This window comes from Thalassophryne amazonica, chromosome 11 (assembly GCF_902500255.1).
Source record: "Thalassophryne amazonica chromosome 11, fThaAma1.1, whole genome shotgun sequence".
NCBI classification, from domain to species: domain Eukaryota; kingdom Metazoa; phylum Chordata; class Actinopteri; order Batrachoidiformes; family Batrachoididae; genus Thalassophryne; species Thalassophryne amazonica.
Window position 1 is genome coordinate 110708105 of NC_047113.1, and position 22571 is coordinate 110730675.

The following is a 22571-nucleotide window of genomic DNA, read 5'->3' on the forward strand; positions in this document are numbered from 1 at the left end:
TGCATTTATTTCCTCTAGGCTGGACTATTGTAATTCATTATTATCAGGTTGTCCTAAAAGTTCCCTGAAAAGCCTTCAGTTAATTCAAAATGCTGCAGCTAGAGTGCTGACGGGGACTAGAAGGAGAGAGCATATCTCACCCATATTGGCCTCTCTTCATTGGCTCCCTGTTAATTCTAGAATAGAATTTAAAATTCTTCTTCTTACTTATAAGGTTTTGAATAATCAGGTCCCATTTTATCTTAGGGACCTCATAGTACCATATCACCCCAATAGAGCGCTTCGCTCTCAGACTGCAGGCTTACTTGTAGTTCCTAGGGTTTGTAACAGTAGAATGGGAGGCAGAGCGTTCAGCTTTCAGGCTCCTCTTCTCTGGAACCAGCTCCCAATTCGGATCAGGGAGACAGACACCCTCTCTACTTTTAAGAGTAGGCTTAAAACGTTCCTTTTTGCCAAAGCTTATAGTTAGGGCTGGATCAGGTGACCCTGAACCATCCCTTAGTTATGCTGCTATAGACTTAGACTGCTGGGGGGTTCCCATGATGCACTGAGTGTTTCTTTCTCTTTTTGCTCTGTATGCACCACTCTGCATTTAATCATTAGTGATTGATCTCTGCTCTCTTCCACAGCATGTCTTTTTCCTGATTCTCTCCCCTCAGCCCCAACCAGTCCCACCAGAAGACTGCCCCTCCCTGAGCCTGGTTCTGCTGGAGGTTTCTTCCTGTTAAAAGGGAGTTTTCCTTCCCACTGTCGCCAAGTGCTTGCTCACAGTGGGTCGTTTTGACCGTTGGGGTTTTTCTGTAATTATTGTATGGCTTTTGCCTTACAATATAAAGCGCCTTGGGGCAACTGTTTGTTGTGATTTGGCGCTATATAAATAAAATTGATTTGATTTGGATTTGTGCGACATCGCTCCGTGACACAGACATGCTGCACAAATCTTGTTTTAAAAACTTGAAAGCTCTAAAAGTTTGGGATGTCCACATGCTACATTTAGCATAAGCATCACACAGGAGCCACACAGCATCACTGCAGCAACTTAGAAAAGGACTTAGAAAACTTTGCACGATGTTGTAAAAAAAAAAAAAAAAAAACGCTTTGTGATAAGCATTTTAAAAACTCAGTGATGATCATGATTAAAGCTTAGCTTTGCTAAGGGACCCATTTCAGAAATTTTTACACTTAAGTTTATACCGTGATATATACCATTACCACGAAGTGATTCAATTTATACCGTGATATGAATTTCAGGTCATATCGCCCAGCCCTAGGTGCCAGTATCCTGACGAGATGTATGACGAGATGACCCGTCGAGTGTATCACCACCGCGCAGTTCTCTCTACCCCGTACTTTAATGCCTCCCCCATCGAGTTCATCTACCTCTTTTTATCGTGCAACTGTGCACCTCCCCGTCGAGATAGGCTCCCTGTTGAGCAAATCGACAGTAACGTGTTGAGATGAGCTCCCCATCATCTAATGACAATATTCTGCTGTCAAGATAGCGTGGACATGCAAGACTTTTTTTTTTTTAAATTGAAAAGACACACTGCTGTATTTTTATGTAAAGGCAAAATTTATGTGGCTTTTCTACTTTTCTTCAGTGGGTGAGCGCAACTCAAGGGGTGAGGTGCATATGTGCAGTTGTGCGGTGGAGCTCATCTCAACGGGACACAGTCACCCATCAAGCTGAGCTCCACTACCGAGGAAAATTTACATAATAAGTGTTTTTCCAATGAAAAACGTAAAGACTTGCATGCTGTTGTCGTTAGATGACGGGGAGCTTATCGGGACAGAACACCAGAATAGCAGATCACCATATTGGAAAATTTGTCCTCACTAACACTAGATGGCACCACACAAGCTTCCCAGGTACGTGGCTGTTCTGTCAAGAGTTCGGGTCTTCTAATGTCGACCTAAATCTCCCCCACCGGGAAAAAGCCACAAACCGTTGTCGTAAAAAGCCGTAAAAAGCCACAAACCGATGGCTGGCGAACATAGACATTATAAAGACGAGTAGAGGCGGCATTGGTTGCTGAGTCGCAAGAAATGCGGCCGTCATCTTGAACCAGTCGCCGCTGTGATTCCTTCACAAGGCACACTGAAGGTTTGATTTTATAATTAATTTTTTTTTATCTTTTAATCTTTCTAACATAAAGCTCCCCCAGAAACTGAAAGGTTTTAGCCATGTTCATGCTCCACAGAAGCATTTACTCAAAAAAGAAAGACTTAAATGACATGGTGAGATGCTGAAGAGCTTCGCTCATCATGTCCACAGCATAAACATATTATTGTCGCTAAATAACTTGATCATTTTAATGGTGAGACCTGATCATCTCATCAATACTTGTTTGAGAGTGGCTATGCGCCCAACCGTTGGGTCAATAGTCTGGGGGCCACCGGGACCCCCCGTGCACCCCCCCGGACTCTATGAGTGGGGTACTAAAATGTTCCTATGAATGTCCTCTTTCAGATAAAGGATGTTCCCAAGAAAAAAATTGGGATGAACTACCTAATTTGCATAAAAACAAAATGGCCACTACCAATCTACCGAAAAGCAAAAAAATGCCTATCTCTGCTTCTAATAGAGATATCTGAGCACTTTAAAAGGCTAGATTAGGGTTTTCAAGCATGAGGAATTCAATAATGCACACCATTTTATAGATTTTCATGTGTTAACATTGAAATTATGTGTATAGTTTCCTTTTTTGAAGGGTTGTCAGCCGTGTCGTCCATACAGAAACTTTTGTACTATTGTTAATTTTTTTTGTTACATTTTATGAGACATATCCTGTGTATTATCATACATTTCTGCATCTGAAATATCTATTACTCAATAAACAAAAGAATATTCTGCATCTGACTTGTTTTTATTGTGTCTACCATGTCCTCCATACACGGTCAAAATTCATGCCTTTTCTTTACTTTATTTCAGGGACTTTGCATGGCTTAAAGTAGACCTGCATTGAAATAAATGTGGTCAGATTTCAGAAAGAAATAGCTGATATGTATTTATAAGACCCTTGTGAATGCAGTAAAGTAAATCTGTAAGCCCAAATTTGTAATTCAGCGGAGAAATCTTCGTTTAAAAATGACAAATTTGCAGCTGAAATTTATCCGTCTGTGAAAACAGTTTGTACAGCCGTATCATTTCCATGACGTCAGGGACAAGACGACGCGCTCCCGCCTTCAGTCCGATCCCGCATTGAAATTGATTTTATCTGTTAGTAATGTTACTTATACACGTCCTGGTTTCAACATCCAAAAGTAAGCTGCAATGAATGTCAGATACAGATCTGTGTGCTCAGATCAGCAACGACATTGACAGCGGGCGCCGTTCTTCCTCTCCCGCTCTTTGCCTCCACTACGCTCGCTGTTTTAATGCGAAGCGGCTGGTACACCTGTTGCTGCAAGGACAGACTTCTTGCGGCAAGATCCACAGCACCGCACGTCTCGGCAATCGGAGCCCCAGAGCTCCATGGACGCTGAGAGAGGTTTATATATTTTTAATGACTGGGATTCTTTGCGGGTCTCGCCTCCATATCCCGCGATGGTACGGGAGGCGAAAGACAGTAGATTTTCATTGCGACACCACTCAATCAAACAGGCGTATGAAAAAGTCCCCCAAAATAATTTTCAAGCACAAATAAAAGAAATGTGTACTCACCAAACGTGCCGCAAGACAATATGAAGTTTTAAAAAAAGTAGATCCTTCCGTATAAGACAAAAAAAAGGTGCAGATGCAAAATGATGTAAATCCACAAATTACAATTGGCGCAATGCATGCTGGGAGAGGGTCTTGTCTGTGACGTCTCGGCAGCATCCATGATGAGAGGGACAATTTGCGGAGGGCTAAATGTTAGCTGTAAATTTGTCATTTTCAAATGAAGATTTCTCCATTGAATGACAGATCTGGGCTTGCAGATGTACTTTACTACATTCAGAAGGATCTCATGTGTAAATGTAAGTCATTTTTTGTTCAAAAAATCTGACTGCATTTTTTTCAATGCAGATCTCCTTTAAAGATGGTGTGTAAGTAACAAGGTTCTACACATTAATGTTACTAGATGGCCTTCACAATATTACATGCAACACTGTTAATGTTGACAATTTGTTTATGATTAAGACTAACATTTTGATTTGTTTTCTGAGTTTTAACATTTTGATGTTCCTGAGGAAAGATTTCCAGTTGGATTTCAAACATTTTGCTTCACCATATTGAATTTCCTTGCTTCTGTTCAGTGAAATAAGAGGTATATTGGTTTCTTCTCTTTTGTCAGTTTTAGAATATGATATTGCCTTAAAGTTATACGAGATAAAAATTAAAGCAATTAACTTTCTTCATCCAGTAAATGTATGCGACAAAATAAGCTTACAATCCTGTAACAATTAACTGACACTTTCAAATCCATCATTTTCAATGTTGAATTATTTCCTAATTGTATTATCATTTTAACTAGGCTGTTTTTAATTATCAGAATGAAAATGGACAACAGCGATGGCATCAAAGAAAAGGAAAAAAGTGGACAGCAAATCAGAATCAGACAGCACCAAAAGCAGATATGCATCATTCACTTCCCAGAATGCAATGATGTCGGCAAGTCGGCATCTGGAAGCGATCCCGTGAAAACTTTCCAGAGCTTCCTGATCCCAGCGACCATGGCTGGACTGGCGAGAATTTGGAACCCCTCTGGTGTGATGAGAATGTGCTCCCACAGCAACTTGTTGATGTTCTTGGATCAGTAGAATTGCAAAGTGACAATGAGGATGACACTCAATCTGTTGATGCTGAAATAATTGATGATTCTGACTTGGACTCTGATGATGAAGACTGAAATGTGTGTCTTGTTTGTATACGAGGTCTGTTAGAAAAGTATCCGACCTTTTTATTTTTGCAAAAACCATATGGATTTGAATCACGTGTGATTGCATCAGCCAAGCTTGAACCTTCGTGTGCATGCGTGAGTTTTTTCACGCCTGTCGGTTGCGTCATTTGCCTGTGAGCAAGCTTTGTGTGAGTAGTGGTCCACCGCTCTCATCGGCTTTTTATTGCAAATAAAATGTCTGAACGATTTGGAGCTTTGCTGCATCAAATTTTTCCAGACCTCCAGGTGGACACCATCAGAAAATTCAGATGGCTTTCAGGGATGATTTTATGGGGATTACACAGATTAAGCATTGGTCCAGCCGGTTTAAAGACCGCCCACAGCTGCTGAGAGCGTGGCGCGCTCCGAGCGCCGATTGACAGGCTCAAACCCCGCTGAAATAACCAGAACATTTCCAACGTGAAGGCTTTGTTGATCCGGGACGTCGTCTGACTTCCACAAAAATGGCAAGACGTGGACATCAGCACTTTTTCGGCACATTTCACTGTTACAGGAGTTTTTGTCATGGTAAGAGAAGCGGAGGACTGCGCCACGGAGCCGCTCATGGCGCGGGACAAAACCATCTCCGTGTTGGTCTCACAGGACGGCTTTCAGACGGCTTTCGGTGGCTTTTCAGTCGTGTGACTAGCCGAGAAATTGTGCATGAGCTGGACATGCCCCAACATGTCCTGTGAGGCTTCATCACGGCTTTGCTTTGCGCCATGCGGCTCCGTCCCGACGCGCGGAATTCCTCTGCTCCTCTTTCCATGACAAAAACTGCTGTAACAGTGGAATGTGCCGTTCATTTCCAAAGTGGACGCCGTGTTGATCCGGGACGTTGTCTGACTACCACAGGAATTACGGAAGACGTGGACATCTGCACTTTTTCGGCACATTGAGACAGACGTGCAGAGGAATTCCGTGCGTCGGGACGGAGCCGCATGACGCAAAGCAACGCCGTGATGAAGCTTAACAGGACATGTTGGGGCATGTCCAGGCTCATCCACAATTTCTCGGATAGTCACACGACTGAAAAGCCATCTGAAAGCCGTCCTGTGAGACCAACACGGAGGTGGTTTTGTCCCACGCCATGAGCGGCTCCGTGGCGCATTCCTCCGCTCCTCTTTCCATGACAAAAACTCCTGTAAAAGTGGAATGTGCCGAAAAAGTGCTGATGTCCATGCCTTGCCATTTTTGTGGAAGTCAGACGACATCCCGGATCAACAAAGCCTTCACTTTGGAAATGATTTGGTTGTTTCAGCGGGGTGTCAGCCTGTCAATCAGCGCTCGGAGCGCTCTGCGCTGTCAGACGCTGTGGGCGGTCCTTAATCTGTGTAATCCCCATAAAATCGTCCCTGAAAGCCATCTAAATTTTCCGAATGGTGTCCACCTGGAGGTCTCTCACAGTTTCTGGAAACATTTGATGCAGCAAAGCTCCAAATCCTTCAGACATTTTATTTGCAATCACACGTAATTTAAATCCATATGGTTTTTGCAAAAAATAAAAAGGTCGGATACTTTTCTAACAGACCTCGTATAGTTCTTACATGTAGCTGCAGACTCTGGTTTTGATGTTACGATAGACAATGACTTTGTTTCTATACTCATGGATGACATTCATTTCATATCTTGATACACAAGTTTTCAGTGTGTGTTTTGTAATTTAATTGGATATTGTGTGTAATGTTGTTGCTTTCTCGATACCCAGAATTGCTTGAATGACATGTTCTATTGTTACTCTTTCTGTGAATATTGATGCTCCTGCTCCTATTATTAATGTAGAATGATTAATTGTATTTGGAATTACGGCCACTTCATGGCACCTGTTTAGTGCTCGTATACTACATAACATTACTTATTGGTGTGGTAATTATAGCCATTACGTTATCATATTCTAAGACAGGTTACTGCTACTAATTGAATAAAATGTTCTTATTTGCTAAGACTAGGTGTATTTTTTTAATTTCTCATGCTTGAAAACCCTATTCTAGCCTTTTAAAGTGCTCAGATATCTCTACTAGGAGCAGAGATAGGTATTTTAACCCTTTTCGGTAAGTTGTTAGTGGCCATTTTGTTTTATGCATATTAGGTAGTTCATCCCAATTTTTTTCTTGGGAACATCCTTTATCTGAAAGAAGACATTCATAGGAACATTTTAGTACCCCACTCATAGAGTCCTGGGGGGGGGGGGGGGGGGGCACACGGGGTCCCGGTGAGCCCGGACTATAAATTCGCGAGCATATACGCCCAACCACAACCGACCAATGAGCGCGCTTGTAAGCCCGCGGTGAAGCTGTGATCTAAAGCGGTTCTGTTTGGTTCATCACACTCAGGGAACTGTGTCAAACTAACACCATCTTACAGCCAACAAGCAGCATTTGGTTCAAAAACTGTTTAGTCGTCGTTAACAGGCTTCCGTTCAAAATACTTATGAAGTTTGTTTTCATCCATTGCGGTGTTTTCGCAGTAATTAAAGACGACGCCATTAAATGTGTCAAACATACGCTGCAACAGAGCCTTAAAAAACGGTGTAAAAAACGTCGTTTAGATGCACAAAACATGTCAAATACACGGTCACGGTTGGGCGAATAAGATAAGACATATTTATCTGTTGTGCGTGTACCCTTTGCCTACTTGTTTTGGGTGTAATATAACAAATAACGACCCAATCCGCCAATTACTAGTTGTTCCGGCGATTCGTAGTTCCCTTCTGACGATTGTGAGGGTTTTTTGTGACGTCACGGAAGTCGGTCACTTTTGAACCCGTCAGAGAGATTTTTTTTTTTTTTTAACCTGTTTGGTCAAAGTGCTCTGAGAACCGAAGCAGAACGGTACCTGCTGTGGACCCGGTCCGTGTGAGTCTTCCTGATCCGCCCTGAGGCCTCGGTACGGTCCGGACCGGAGCCCGGCTCAGACAGCCCAGGTGGTACAGCAGACCTGAGCAGCGCCGGCCAAGATTCATTCCGGACGGTCCAGAGTCCAGCCAGCCCTCATCCCACCTTCACAGACTGAAACCGACAAGTCTCGCTACCGGAACCTCAAACCGGCAAACGTTACATCGTGTTCCGGTGACTCACGGAACACCGGCTCCAGAGGGGTCCGTGGAGAGTGGACCCGTCCGCCACCCTGAAGCCGGGACACGGTCTGGTCAACACGGCTGCTCGCTGATCGACGTCCGGCCCTCAGTCCACGCAGGGCAGGTTAACTTTAGTTTCCAAACCAGAGAACAGGTCCGGATCCACGGTCCAGGTCCATGGAACCCTGCCATCCATCAGCACCGCTGTGGTTCAGCCCACTGATCTGTATCTGTAACTGGATCGCTCATTCCCCCCCCCCCCCCCCCCCCCCCCCGCGCGCGCGCGCGCACACACACACACACACACACACACACACTGTACAATCCGCTGAGGTAACCTGGCAGCCATCTTGCCACTCCCAACTTACACAAACAGCACATAGCTACAATTTCAAGTAATAACTAAGCTGATTCTCTCATTTACTTATTTTTGTTCTTTCTTTAATGTAAGATTGATCCCTCCTAATCCATGCATGCCATGATTAGCTATGTGATTTATTTTCGTTCTTTATTACTTTGACACTTTCTTCCCTTCTATTCTCACTTACTCATATCTCACTGGGACAAATACTCAATACTAAAAATTATCATTCTTTAATCAAAGTTTATACAATTTTGTTGCACTAAAACATGTGTATGTGTGTATATATATATATATATATATATCCGTCTCGAGCAGCGTGTGAAACAAAGGAATTCAGCCGAGAGGGCTGAACCACATCTCACTCAAGGCCTGCCCACAGGGAAATGACGTCACTGACACGCGTGAAAAAACTCAGGCATGCGCACGAGGGTTGAAGCGTGATTGGTGTAATCGCACGTCATTCAAATCCATATAGTTAAAAAAAAATAAAAGTGTCGGTTTCTTATCTAATACACCTCGTATATGTGTGTGTGTGTGTATATACATACATATTCTATTTCTACCTCATTTCTTATGTCTTGCACTGTTACAAGTATTATTATTATTGCTTATCCTTGCACACGCTGTCTGATGAACATTTTCCTCGACTTGCACCCATCTTGTGTGTTTTTTAAAAGCTGGCGTAACGTGAATTTGTCCTCGTTGAGATCAATAAAGTTTATCTTTATCTTTAAAAGAATAAAACACCACTTAACTAGCTACAGGAGAGTTAGTTTTCCCAGCAAAGACAACATTTATTACACAGCTCGATGAGCTTCAGCCTATAATAATATAAGTAATAAAGCTCGTAGCAACAACACCTAAAGCTCCAAAATTATGCACAAGTAGACCTAATAAATGTCTTAAATAGTTTATTCAACACAAAATACAACATGGCTCATTAACATGTTGTGTTAATAAGCCACTTATTATTATTATTATCATTATTATCTTTGCCTATATGTTGGAATAAGGAAGAGAACTCTTCAAATTATTTTCATTACTTCCCATTTCAGTCATACTCACAGGTGAAATGTTCGTCCACAGCCTTTGAACTGGCGATCTGAGCAGTTTATAGTTGCACATGAAGGTATTTTTTTTTATAAAATCACAAAGAATAAAGTTGCGTGTCCCTCATTAAAGATCAACAGAAAAGAGCGTTCAGGAGCGGGACGTGGGAGTGGTAATATGGCGGCCGGGTGCTTCAAAAATATCGGCCAATGAGCGAACCAGTAATATATAGAGATCAGTGGTTCCATGGAAATAGAGACCTGTAATGGACGTCACGTGACTAGCGCCGTGCCGCACGGCGGCCATTACTAAGGGTGGAGAGAGACCTTGAGCCAGTTAAATCACCTGTTAAACAGAAGTGAAATGAGGGAAAAAGGCAGCCAGTGCTTCACCATCAACTGCACCAACTACAAAAACAAATTCTTCAATACTAAAATGAACTGTACAAGAGCCTTAATGTAATTATGTAAAACAAATGTCTATTTTAAAGTAGTTATGTCGCAATTTAATATTGATATACTGAGACAATAACTCAACGCCATAAGTTCTTTTCATTAAGCTGCGTTCACATGCATACAGATATGGAAACAAAAATCTTTATATATATATGTATATATATATATATATATATATATATATATATATATATATATACACACATGCAGTTGTTTAATGTGATTTGTACATGTGGTCACAGGTGGCATTTAAATTTTAACAGTGTGGTTGGAGGGGATGGAGGAGGAACTTTTTACCCTGACTGAGGGTCAAAAGTCATAAATTCTGAATGGCTTTATATCTACTTGTAATAAAATGTTAGTAAAAATCATATATATGTTGTTGTCATTAAAAGACTGGCAATAATATTACAGTGGAAAAAGCAGCAAAGTAAATGAGCACAATGGCAAAGCATACTTCAGATTTATATTTTAATACATAAGGATTGTTTATCCAGGCATGCATGGGTTCATTAGAACTTTTAATCAGCTTGAATACAACTTACAAGGCCTCATTTATAAAAATCCATCAAGAATTATGATGACAGGAAAAAAAAAATCACAGTAATGAACAGAATGGCATAGTTTTCCCAAAATTTCCACACTTTACATAAAACATTTTTTTTCTACCCAGTCATTTATGGGTTCATTAGAAAGAGCAATTAAAGGGCTTTAAAACAAGCCTACTTTTATTAAAATCTGTTAACAAATAGCAACAATAGAGCAAGAAAAGCAGCACAGCTTGTCATAATTTCCCCAAATTTCTGCATTTTACATAAAAGTTATTTTTTTCACCCACACATGCATAGGTTCATTGGAAAGAGCTTTCAAAGGGCTTTAAAACAAGCCTACATGTATTAAAATCCATTAAGAAATAGCGACGCTAGTGCAAAAAAAGCGGTCAGTTTATTATTGATGATCTGCACATCTCCACCCTTAGTAATGGCGCCTTCCTGTCCTGAGCAACGCTAATAGATTGAGGCGCGCACGTCCATTCCAGGTCTATCCGGTTGTTAAGCGCTGACGTAACACATCACGTGATAAATCTGTTTCCGGGTCCAAAGACCTCCAAGTTTACAATTAAAGTTACGTCTGTTTGATACTTTTAAGGATTTATAGTTGAAGTTTAGTTTGTGTTTACATTGTGCGCAAACCTCCGTCCCTCCGTTCTCCGCCTCCACCTCCGTTAACCGCATTCGTCTGGTTCTATGGTCAGAACACTGAATAAAACTTTTGTTTTCTTTTACTTTACATATTTTATTATGCACAGGTAAAACATACTTGTCTGTTTGTTAATAAAAAATTACTTATTACAATAAACAGGACGTTAAAGTGCAAACTTCACTTTCTCTATGAACGACATGAACAGGAAGCGATCGCAGCTCACAGCAACTACTACTGAAAATAATGGAGAAACAACCTGAGCATCTGACATTTTTACATAAAACAAACGCAGTAACAATGTTTAAAAACCCAGTTAATATATCCAGGAGAGGTTTAGGCACAATATACAAAGAGTTTTATGTTGTGATGTTAATGCTGTTGTCCATGTGCAACACAGACGCCTCTTGATGACTGCACAGACTCCTCTTCACCCGGCAGGCACGCTGGGTTTGCGAGTGATGGCGCACTTTATTTACTTTACTTTACTTGTCGTTTTCTACCAAACTGTTACTTTATCGTCGAGTGTGGTGACAGGAAAAAAAAAAAAAAACTGCGCGACAACAGACCTTCTGGCTCGAAAGCAAAAACGAGCTTCTCGTAAGCTCACAGGCCAACTAGCCTGTTAGCTGCCGGACTGGTTTAGCATTCAGCTCCGAGTGTAAATACACATAGAGCTGGAGAGCTGAAGGAAACGGCGCGGTGTAGGAGGCTGCATCCCGGCTGAACAAAAAGAGTGTTAAGGTGTTTTGTCAGGTAAAACTGGCCCTCTTAAGTAGTTCTGTCCCAGGTAAATCCTGTCCTGTGTAATTTTTCACATTGGGATTGTGTATTGTGCCAAGCCAAGATGGCCGATCTTGACAACAGCCAGAGTGATCCCAACATGACCAAGGCTAAAAAGGCCTCCAGGAAAGATTTCAAGGGCAGGATCCCTGCACCTGACAATGTACTTAGCCTAGGTGAGGATGCAACAAAATGCCCTGATTGTAATGGTGACTTAGATGAAGAACAAATATGCTGTGATGTGTGTGAACAATGGTTTCATGCCCTAAAGTGCCAACACCTCAAGAAGGGTCTCTTCAACGCCATAAAAGAAGGCGGTAACAACCTCCACTGGTATTGTAGAACCTGTTCTTTGGTTGCTTCCAGTTTTGTCAGCAGTTTATCGTCCCTTTATTGTAAACACCAACAGCTGGAGACCAAACTGGAACATGTGGAATGTGAGATGACCGTTAGCAATCAGAAGTTTGAAGATAGACTGAGTCAAGTGGAGTCAAGGCTTCTCAAGCTAGAAGAAAGCAAGAGCTTAACACTGACCCCACTCACTCAGATTATGCACGAGGAAATCTCTAAAGAGATTCAAAACTCAACCAAAGACATCACAAAGGAATTGCAGGAATCCAAAGCGGAGGCAGACCGTATCCAGCGTAAGTGCAACTTAGTCTGCTTTAAGGTTCAAGAACAAGAAGGTGGGAATGGAGTTGATAGGCAGAAAGCTGATATACAAGTTATTCAATCAATCATAAGGGACAAGCTTGTGATTGAGCCCCAGCAATAGTCAAAGTATTTCGCATAGGCAGGTATTTTTATTGATAGTGTCTCTGCCACTAGTGTTTTTAACCATGCCAATGTTTTTAAGGAGTGTACTGACCCTGTTTCAGTCACGTCTCAAGCTAACCTGGGAAACATCACATCAATCTCCATCATGCAAGCCAATGTTGACAGTCTCAGTAATAAAAAAGATGAATTCTTCTTGCGTGTGGAGATGGACAAGCCAGATTTTATATGCCTAAATGAGGTCCTTCCTAAATATTCATCGGATGCTCTGATCTGTGAGATTGACTTCAAAATCCAAGGCTATACTATGTACTGCGCTGAAGTCATGAGACGTGGCACCATAACTTACACAAGAAATCATATCCTTACTAAGCAAATTTACTGTTCCATAACCAGTACAGTCCTTGACAACAAAACAGTCGTATTATGCAATACATATCGTAGCCCATCCTCAGATGTTAAATATGACAACATTCTTATGGAACAAATCAATGTTATCTGTGCAATGGACCATGATGAACTGGTGCTTTGTGGAGACTTTAACCTGCCTGACATCGATTGGATAAGCCAATCCAGTTCAAGTACCTCTTCAAGCGGGTTCATCGATTGTTTCCAAGACAACTACCTAACTCAGTTAGTGACAGAATGTACCCGTTCAAGAGAAGGTCAGAGAGAATCCCTACTCGGCCTTATACTGACTGACAACCCCAGCCTCATAAGTGAAGTACAGTACCAGCCACCGCTCGGGAAAAGTGATCACGTTACCTTTTTGTATCACCTCAAGTACGCAAGTAACAGTCAAAGGTCGGACAGAAAAAAACTAAACTTTTATAGAGCCAACTATGATGACATGCGAAGTGACCTGGAAACCTGCGACTGGGACTCATTTCTAAATGGTCTAAATGTCGAGGATTCTTGGAATAAGTTCAAGAGCATTTTGCAAGTAGTCACCCAAAAGTATGTACCTTTGGCTAAGTTTGGAACGTCAAGAAAGAAGTGGATGACCACAGAGGCAATAAAATGCTATCAAAGAGAAACACCGAGCCCATAATAAGTATAGAAAGAACAAGACTATAGAAAACCTTGAAAGTTACCGATTGGCCAGAAATAAAGCTACCAAGATAATACGGGAGGCCAGATCAAATCACGAACGGAGAATAGCTGACAAATATAAAAGACACCCAAAAGAGTTTTGGGGTATGTGAAGTCTCAGCTCAGCAAGGACAGTGGCATACCCACATTAACACGCAAAGATGGAACTTCTGCCATTAACCCTGAAGAAAAGGCCAAATTTCTCATCTCTTTCTTCTCAAGCGTGTTCACACAAGAAAGTTTAGAAGATATCCCAAAGGCAAGAACACCAGAGCTTGAATCTTTCCTCACCACAGTCAACTTTACTGAGCAGGCCATCTGTGATGAAATCAAAGCTATAAAAAGTGGGAGTTCTGCAGGGCCTGACGGCATCCATCCACGAATCCTAAAAGAAACCAGTAGACAGATCGCCAAGCCACTAGCCAAAATCTTCACCAAGTCCATGGATGCAGGTCTAGTCCCTTCCCGGTGGAAAGAGGCCACGGTAGTCCCGATTTTCAAGAAAGGAAAGCGTTCAGACCCTAGCAACTATAGACCTGTGAGCCTGACGAGTGTATGCGGTAAGCTGATGGAAAGAATTGTGAGAAAACACGTCCTGTGCCACATCGACAGTAACAAACTGTTTACCCCAGGTCAACATGGATTCCGGAGTGGAAGGTCGTGCTGCACCCAACTTCTTACTGTAACTGAGCAATGGACAGACCTCTTAGACAAGCGCACGCCTTTTGATTGTGTATATCTTGACTTTCAAAAGGCATTTGACGCAGTACCTCACCAACATTTATTAGAAAAGTTACAAGCATTTGGCATCAGAAAAAAACTTCATGACTGGATGAAATCGTTTCTGCTAGGAAGAAAACAAAGGGTCAGAGTGGATGACACATTATCGGACTGGGCCAACGTCACCAGTGGTATACCACAAGGGTCGGTACTAGGCCCAACGCTATTTCTGATCTTCATAAATGATTTACCAGACACAGTTAAGTCTGCAACAGCTCTATTTGCCGATGACAGCAAGATCTTCGCGACAGTTAAAGAATAAGCCGACATTGACTCCCTACAAGAAGACTTGAACAGCCTGTACTCATGGTCGTGCAAATGGCAGTTGCCATTTAACTTGTCAAAATGCAAAGTGATCCATTATGGCCGTTCAAACCCAAAAGCTTCTTACTCAGTTGGTGGTACCTAGATATCATCTGTTAGTGAAGAAAAGGACCTCGGTATCTTGTTTGATGACACATTGACTTTCAGTGCCCACCACGATGCTGCAGTGGCTAAATCTAATGCAAGGCTGGGACTAATCAAGCGTTCATTCCACGACATGCAATCTACGACCTTTAAGCAACTATACAAATCTCTAGTGAAGCCTATAGTTGAGTACTGCACAGTTGTTACCCACCCTGTGTACAGGCGAGATGAGGACAGGATTGAAAAAGTAGAGACGTGCAACAAAGCTAGTTAAGGACCTGAAAACTCTGCCTTACACTGAATGTCTGCACTTACCCACGCTAAAGTACAGGCAGAGAAGAGCTGACATTCTACAAGTGTATAGGATTCTTAATGGGATTGATGACCTTGAAGTGTCCCAGTTCTTCTCACTACAGACATCAGGCAGAACATGCTCTAATGGGTTCAAGATTTTCAAGCAACATTGCCAGACTAAACTTAGAGGCAACAGTTTTAGCCAGAGAGTAGTGGATCCATGGAATGCCCTGCCCACTGAAATTGTGACAGTCCATCTTTGAACCATCTTAAATCGTCTCTGAAACGGCACTGGAAACGTGACTCAGACAAATGGACAGTTTAGTAACAATATATAATTATATACACTAAGACAGGTACTGGGTTTAACGAAATAGAGGATAACCAGTCAGTGACTGACAAACCTAACACTCAGTAAGTGTAAGTGCAGCCTGATCAGAGCGTCTCAGTGCAGTTCTCAATGTTAATGACAGTGCGCCTTTTTTGTTTGGAGCCAGAAGTTGAAAATCACATGATGCGTTACATCACACTTAACAACCGGATAGTTCCATGAGTGGTTCAGCCCAGTGTCACCTGCAGCTTCCAGGACTGAGTGGGTGGGACGTTTTATAAGTCAGCCAAGGAGCGTTTGGGGCGAAGCTCTGACGTCCTCTTCCGGCATCTCCCCACTAATCTGCACATAGACTGGATCGCTCATTGGCAGGTATTTTTGACAGACTCTCACACGCCGCCACTATCTTATGGGAAGCCACCGCTGGACGCTCTCGTTTTGGCCAAACAACTATACAGTTTCTGTATATTCTGTGTTAGTGCGCGCCCGCAGCCGATGTGTTTGATGAATTCCTGCGCAAAAGGTAGTTCCCAGATAATTATATTCCTGTGAGATAATGAGTATATCTCATCTAAATTAATTCTAACATTTACCAGTAATAAAATTATAAAGAGAACTGAAGTTTTAAGAGTTGCCGTAATAAATATTTAAGAAACTTAAAGTTTATGAGCAACTTCACCTGTTATCACTCAAGCATGTTATAAACATTGTCATGATGGAGTTTGATGCAGAAGAGTTCAGAAAGATACGACTGGAATGTTTTAATTACCATTTACAGTTGGTGATGAAAGACTTGGGTTTCACATGTTTTGCACATTTAACACTTTTGTGTTAAAGTCAGAAGAAGAAGCTGCACTGATATGGAGCTAAATCCAGGCCAAAAGTTTTGTAATCTGAAAATAAAAAAGATTGAAAATTAAATTTTGAAACTGAAAATTCAATGTTTGTTCTTGAATTTTATAATCATTTAAAAAGTATTATCAAAATAAAAATAAGTGTAAGATATATATTTTCAGTTTAAATAAATGTTTGAATCAGCTCTGTAATTTTTTTTGATCAAATAATTGATTTTCATTCATATTTCTTTTTTTCACCTTCAGATCTTTTGTTCACTTTCAGATCTTATTTTTTCAGTTTCAAACTTTTGGCCCCGTTCTGGCGTGGGAGGGCGTGGCTTCGATTGAGAGGGGCGTGGAATTGTGAGTGACAGCAGAGCAATCAGTCCTCACATGATGTTGCTTTCAGGAAACGTGGGTACTTTGATAGATAATGACTCTACACTTTCTCTCCACTGTATTGTCTTGATACCTGTAAATAAAGTGATGCTAAAGATGTCTATTGCAAGTAATTCTAGACCACTCTTGGTCATTTTTGATGTTTAAAAACTGGAAAATATGCAAGATTGTAAAGTTTAACACCTATACCTAAAAAACCGATGTGTCCCAAATCCACACAAGACCGTGAACACAGCGCAGCATCGCCGCATGAAAATGAATCAGGTCGCTCATTTTACAGGCTGCCAGCAGTTATTGTGCATCAAGCAGTGGAGTGTTACGAGTTTTCTAAGTTACACACACAGAGACCTGGCTCAGCAGACCTGAAGGAAGCTTTAATATGGCCATAACCAAGCAGACCGCCTGTAAATCCAAAGCCGCCCGGAAGAGCGCTCCGGCTACCGGCGGTGTGAAGAAGCCTCACCGTTACAGGCCCGGCACTGTTGCGCTCCGCTGTGACCAGAAATCCACCGAGCTGCTGATCCACAAGCTGCCCTTCCAGCACCTGGTGAGAGAAATCGCTCAGGACTTCAAGACCGAACTCTGCTTTCAGAGCTCCGCTGTGATGCTCTGCAGGAGGCGAGCGAGGCTGACCTGGTTGCCAGCTTGTGAATCAGCAACTCGGTGGATTTCTCTCAGCGCCTCAGTGCCGGGCCTGTAACGTGAGCCTTCCTCACACCGCCGGTAGCTGGAGCACTCTTGCGGCTTTGGCTTTACAGGTGGTCTGCTTGGTTCTGGTCATATTAAGTTTACGCTGTGAAACTGCCGGCCACGTTGTTACATCGTCATTAAATTCACTATCCGGTACAACATACGGATCCACTGAACCAACTGTTACACATCGATCACAATAAACAGCTTTATCTTGAGGGTTTAAAGCCCCATAATAAACTTTCATTCTCTCTATTTTCTTTCACGTGCCAGCCGCGTAGTAAATAAACTGTTATGTGCAGACGCGAGTTGAGGAGCGCGACCAACGTCTGACTGAACCCAGCGCTAAAATAACCAGAAAGCGGTTCCAAAAACAAAACAAATTTATTTTCCTTCTGTGCAATAACTGTGTACAACATAAATGTGCGGTTATCTGGTGAGGTGAAGGACGGCGCGCTGTCCAGCGCCCAAATGGATCGAAGCCCGACGCTTCTGGACCCAGACTCACCGCCGAACACCCCCCAGGTGGACACGACAAACTGACTCTGTGAAGGATGGAAAAGGTGAGGTAAGTCAACAGCTACAACAAATATCCTTCAAAGGCACACACTATCAGCAACACATTCAGGTCTGAATTTAAGCTTTATGTAAATGAGCAGGTTCTCACAACAGGTGGAGGATCATCATTCCGTACGCCATGGCAGTGAGAAGCGAGCTGCACAATTCTCATCAATGTTCAAATATACTGCGTAACAAAATACCAAATTACTGTTAACACTTATTCAGACAATCATCACCTCTGATGTGTGCTGACAGCATGTGTCCCTCACCCGTCCTCCTTCACAGGCACGATGTGTCAAACCCAGGCGCGGTCCTCAGCGTCTCACAAACGAACGTCACAAGGTCGAGTTCCCGGCAATTCTGCTTGAACCACTCATGGCTTAAATGCAGAACGCCATCTCATTATCTGCTTCAGCTGAAAGTCTTTAAGTTTACACGTGAGCATCATCCACAGGTGCTGCGAGTCAGTAGGCCTGCACGTGAACATCCTCCACAGGTGCAGCTAATAATGCTGATGAGGGTGAAGGACTCTTCTGCCAGCACCTTCTCCACAGACAAAAACCAGTTTGCATACCACCTGGAGAGCAAAGAAAAGAAAATAACACAAAAACATCCAGCCAAACCCCCCAACACACAACATAAACGACGGAGACGGGAGCAGAGTCATTATCTATCAAAGTACCCACGTTTCCTGAAAGCAACATCATGTGAGGACTGATTGCTGTGCTGTCACTCACAATTCCACGCCCCTCTCAATCGAAGCCACGCCCTCCCACGCCAGAATGGGGCCAAAAGTTTGAAACTGAAAAAATAAGATTTGAAAGTGAAAAAAAGATCTGAAGGTGAAAAAAGAAATATGAATGAAAATAAATTATTTGATCAAAATAATTACAGAGCTGAATCAAAAATATATTTAAACTGAAAATATATATCTTACACTTATTTTTTATTTTAATAATACTTTTTAAATGATTATAAAATTCAAGAACAAACATTGAATTTTCTGGAAAGAAATCTGGTAAAGTTAGAAAGATATTCACAGATTCGAAGTTCACGGCTCAATAGATCTTAAGAGAAACGTTGTAGAAAAACAAACAACACTAGTTTCTAACCTCAGAAAGGTAGACAACGAGCTCCAACCTTATTTTTATCCATATGAGCCATCCTCTGAGCTGAAAAATAACACTGATCTGAATGGACAGGCGGCAGAGAAACTGAAGTTTAGGGACCGTCTACAAAGTGCAAACATGAAAAAAAAAAGACATCAGAAAATTATTGAATAAATCATTGTAATAAGGAGTGATATCACCAAATTCATTGCACACATCAGTGATGTTCCACTTATTACTGGAGACTTTTTTATTGATTAAATTTTCAATAGCATCAAAGTCATAAAGTGTGGTGTCACCAATTTTACTGCACACAACAGTGGGGTCGTGCTAGTTATACTACAGCACTCATTTTGGAAAAAAGTAATTTAAAAAATTTTGCAGAATTTTTTATTGTTTAATTTTCAATAGCATCAGTATGGTGTAGTGACACCAAATTTACTGCACACAACAGTGGTGTCCTGTTGTGTGCAGTAAATTTGGTGTCATTACACTTTATAACACTGACTCTATCGTAAATTTAAACAACAACAAAAAAAAAATTCCTCAAATTTTAAATAATGACATTTTTCCAAACTGAGTGTTGTATGTGTGCCGGTAGATTGTTCCACAGAGCTGGTGCACGTTAGTAAAAAGCTCTGTGACCGGCAGACTTTTTAGTCACCCTGGTAACACAAAAAAGACCTGCACCCTGCGAACACAGGGCCCGAGCTGGTACAGAGGGCCTTACCAGGTCAGCCACATAGGGAGGTGCAAGTTCATAAACAATTTTATAAACTAATAACAGTACCTTTAAAATCCGAACTTGCGGGGACTGGAAGCCAGTGAAGAGATGCCAAAATCAATCAATCAATCAATTTTTTTTTTATATAGCGCCAAATCACAACAAACAGTTGCCACAACGCACTTAATATTGTAAGGCAAGGCCATACAATAATTATGTAAAACCCCAACGGTCAAAACGACCCCCTGTGAGCAAGCACTTGGCTACAGTGGGAAGGAAAAACTCCCTTTTAACAGGAAGAAACCTCCAGCAGAACCAGGCTCAGGGAGGGGCAGTCTTCTGCTGGGACTGGTTGGGGCTGAGGGAGATGGGCGTAATGTGGTCAAAAGTCTGGCAGCAGCATTTTGAACCAGTTGAAGACCCCTAATACTGGACTGTGGTAAACCAGAAAATAGAGCATTACAGTAGTCCAGTCTAGAAGAGACAATTGCATGAATCAAACTCTCAGCATCAGCCGCCCTTTGTCCCAACCGCACAGGATGGGACAAATCTTCACTATATTTCGCAAATGGAAGAAAGCAGTCCTCGTAATGTCTCTAATGTGGAGGTCAAGAGACAAAGTAGGATCGAAAATTACCCCAAGATTACTCACTTTATCCGTATGATAAAGTGAGGACACATGAACCTAAGCTAAGCACTAGCTGATCAAATTGATGCCGATTCCTCGCTTGACCAAGAACCATAATTTCGGTCTTATCAGAATTTAAAAGTAGGAAGCTACTAGACATCCAACTTCTCACTGATGCAAGGCAATCTTCCAAAGATTTTATGTGAATAAGATTACCAGCAATTATTGGCATGTACAATTGGGTGTCATCAGCATAGCAATGAAAGGCAATCCCAAAACGCCGCAGTATATTCCCAAGGGGTGCTACATAAAGGGGAAAAAGCAGAGGGCCTAAAACGGATCCCTGCAGAACTCCAAACTTCATGTCCCTAAGATCAGAGGAAGTGCCATTGCACAACACACAGTAAGAACGACTGGACAGGTATGACGTTTAAACTTACTTTTTTCCAAACTGATTTCTGTTGTATAATCAGCAGGACATCACTGATGAGTGCAGCCAATTTTGTGTCGCTACACCTTATGACATTGATGCTATTGAAAATTAAATTAAAAAAAATTCTCCATTTTTTTTAATTGCTTTTTTCCCAAACTTAGTACTATATAGAGTATGACCAGCAGGGGACCACTGATGTGTGCAGTGAATTTGGTGTCACCACACCTTATAACATTGATGCTATTGAAAATTTAAACAATGAAAAATTCTCCAAAGTTTTTTAAAATTACTTTTTTCAAAGTGAGTGCTGTAGTGTAATCAGCAGGACACTGCGGTTGTGTGCAGTAAATTTGGTGACACCACACCTTATGACATTGATGCTATTGAAAAATTAAACAATAAAAAAAATTTCCATTCCCCCCACCGCCCTCTCTTCACATTATTTATCTTGTTTTGGGGTGGGAGGGCTTTGGGGGGGGGGGGGGGGGGGGGGCAGAAGGATATGTGTGTGTTGTGTTCTGTTTCTGTAAAAGTACATAAAAAAATTAATTACCTTTTTTCCAAACTGAGTGCTGTATTATAACCAGCAGGACCCCACTGTTGTGTGCACTGACTTTGATTCCATCTTACCTTATAACATTGATTCTATTGAAAATTTAAAAAATAAAAAAATTCTCCTAAGTTTTTCACAGTGACATTTTCCCAAACTGAGCCCTGTAGTATACGTAATGAGCAGAATGATGTGTGCAATGAATTTGGTGATATCACTCCTTATTACAATGATTTATTCAATCATTTTCTGATGTCTTTTTTTTTTCCATGTACTTTTTCATGTACTTTGTAGACGGTCCCTAAACTTCCGTTTCTCTGCCACCTGCGCGTTCAGATCAGTGTTATTTTTCAGCTCAGAGGATGGCTCATATGGATAAAAATAAGGTTGGAGCTGGTTGTCTACCTTCCTGAGGTTAGAAACTAGTGTTGTTTGTTTTTCTACGTTTCTCTTAAGATCTATTGAGCCGTGAACTTCGAATCTGTGGATATCTACCTTTACTGAAGCCTGGGAAGAGACACATTCTGCTGCCCACAGGGAGGCATTTGCTTTGATTTAATTTTCACCAGGAAAATCCTAATGATTTCACCAATCATATGTGTTATACATGTGCTACTGCAATGATACATAACCAATTTTCTTGCACTGGGCATTGTGAAAGTTTAGGAGCATGTTGCTGGAGTTACATCATATTTGAATGGCCCTTCATGTTTATAATTATAGCATCCGCTGATTCAGTAGTATCTGGGAGTGAGAGAAGGTGTGGGTTGTGTCTGTGTAACAGACTGTCATGAAATCTGACGATGGGAATTCAGAGGTTTTTATTGAGGAATAAGAGTTTTTCCACAGTTTGTGGATTCAGGCGATTTCTTTTTTGCTGACAACTTCTCCAGCTTTTGAAAAAACAGAAGAGCTCACAGGAATTACATCGGATGCCACGATTGAAGTTCAGAGATACATGACTGATCCTCCCTTGCAAAGATCAGAGGATCCTCTGGTGTAATGACCACAGAACTGTTTACCCACATTTATTCTTGTTGGCTAAACAATATTTATGCGGCCATTACAACTGCACATGCAACTGTACCTAACTTACAAACTGCTACATTACTACCTTTTAAGTTGCTTGATTAGTAATAAAGTACTCACCTTATTAGGACTGATCAGCTCGA

At 41.6% G+C, this 22571-nt stretch overlaps 1 protein-coding gene across 2 annotated transcripts in view; it reads right to left on the bottom strand.

Annotated features, from left to right (window-relative positions):
- nocta (nocturnin a) overlaps positions 1–22571 on the bottom strand; it is a 47918-nt gene extending 25347 nt beyond the window's left edge. Inside the window, exon 1 of one of the 2 annotated variants that reach the window (XM_034181022.1) lies at positions 22549–22571. Coding sequence is in view for 1 of the 2 variants with exons in the window: in XM_034181020.1 (XP_034036911.1) it covers positions 7698–7824 (127 nt within the window). In the remaining variant the exon portion in view is untranslated. Of the gene's footprint in view, positions 1–7697; positions 7997–22548 lie in introns of those variants that run through there. The other variant, XM_034181020.1, reaches the window with a different exon arrangement.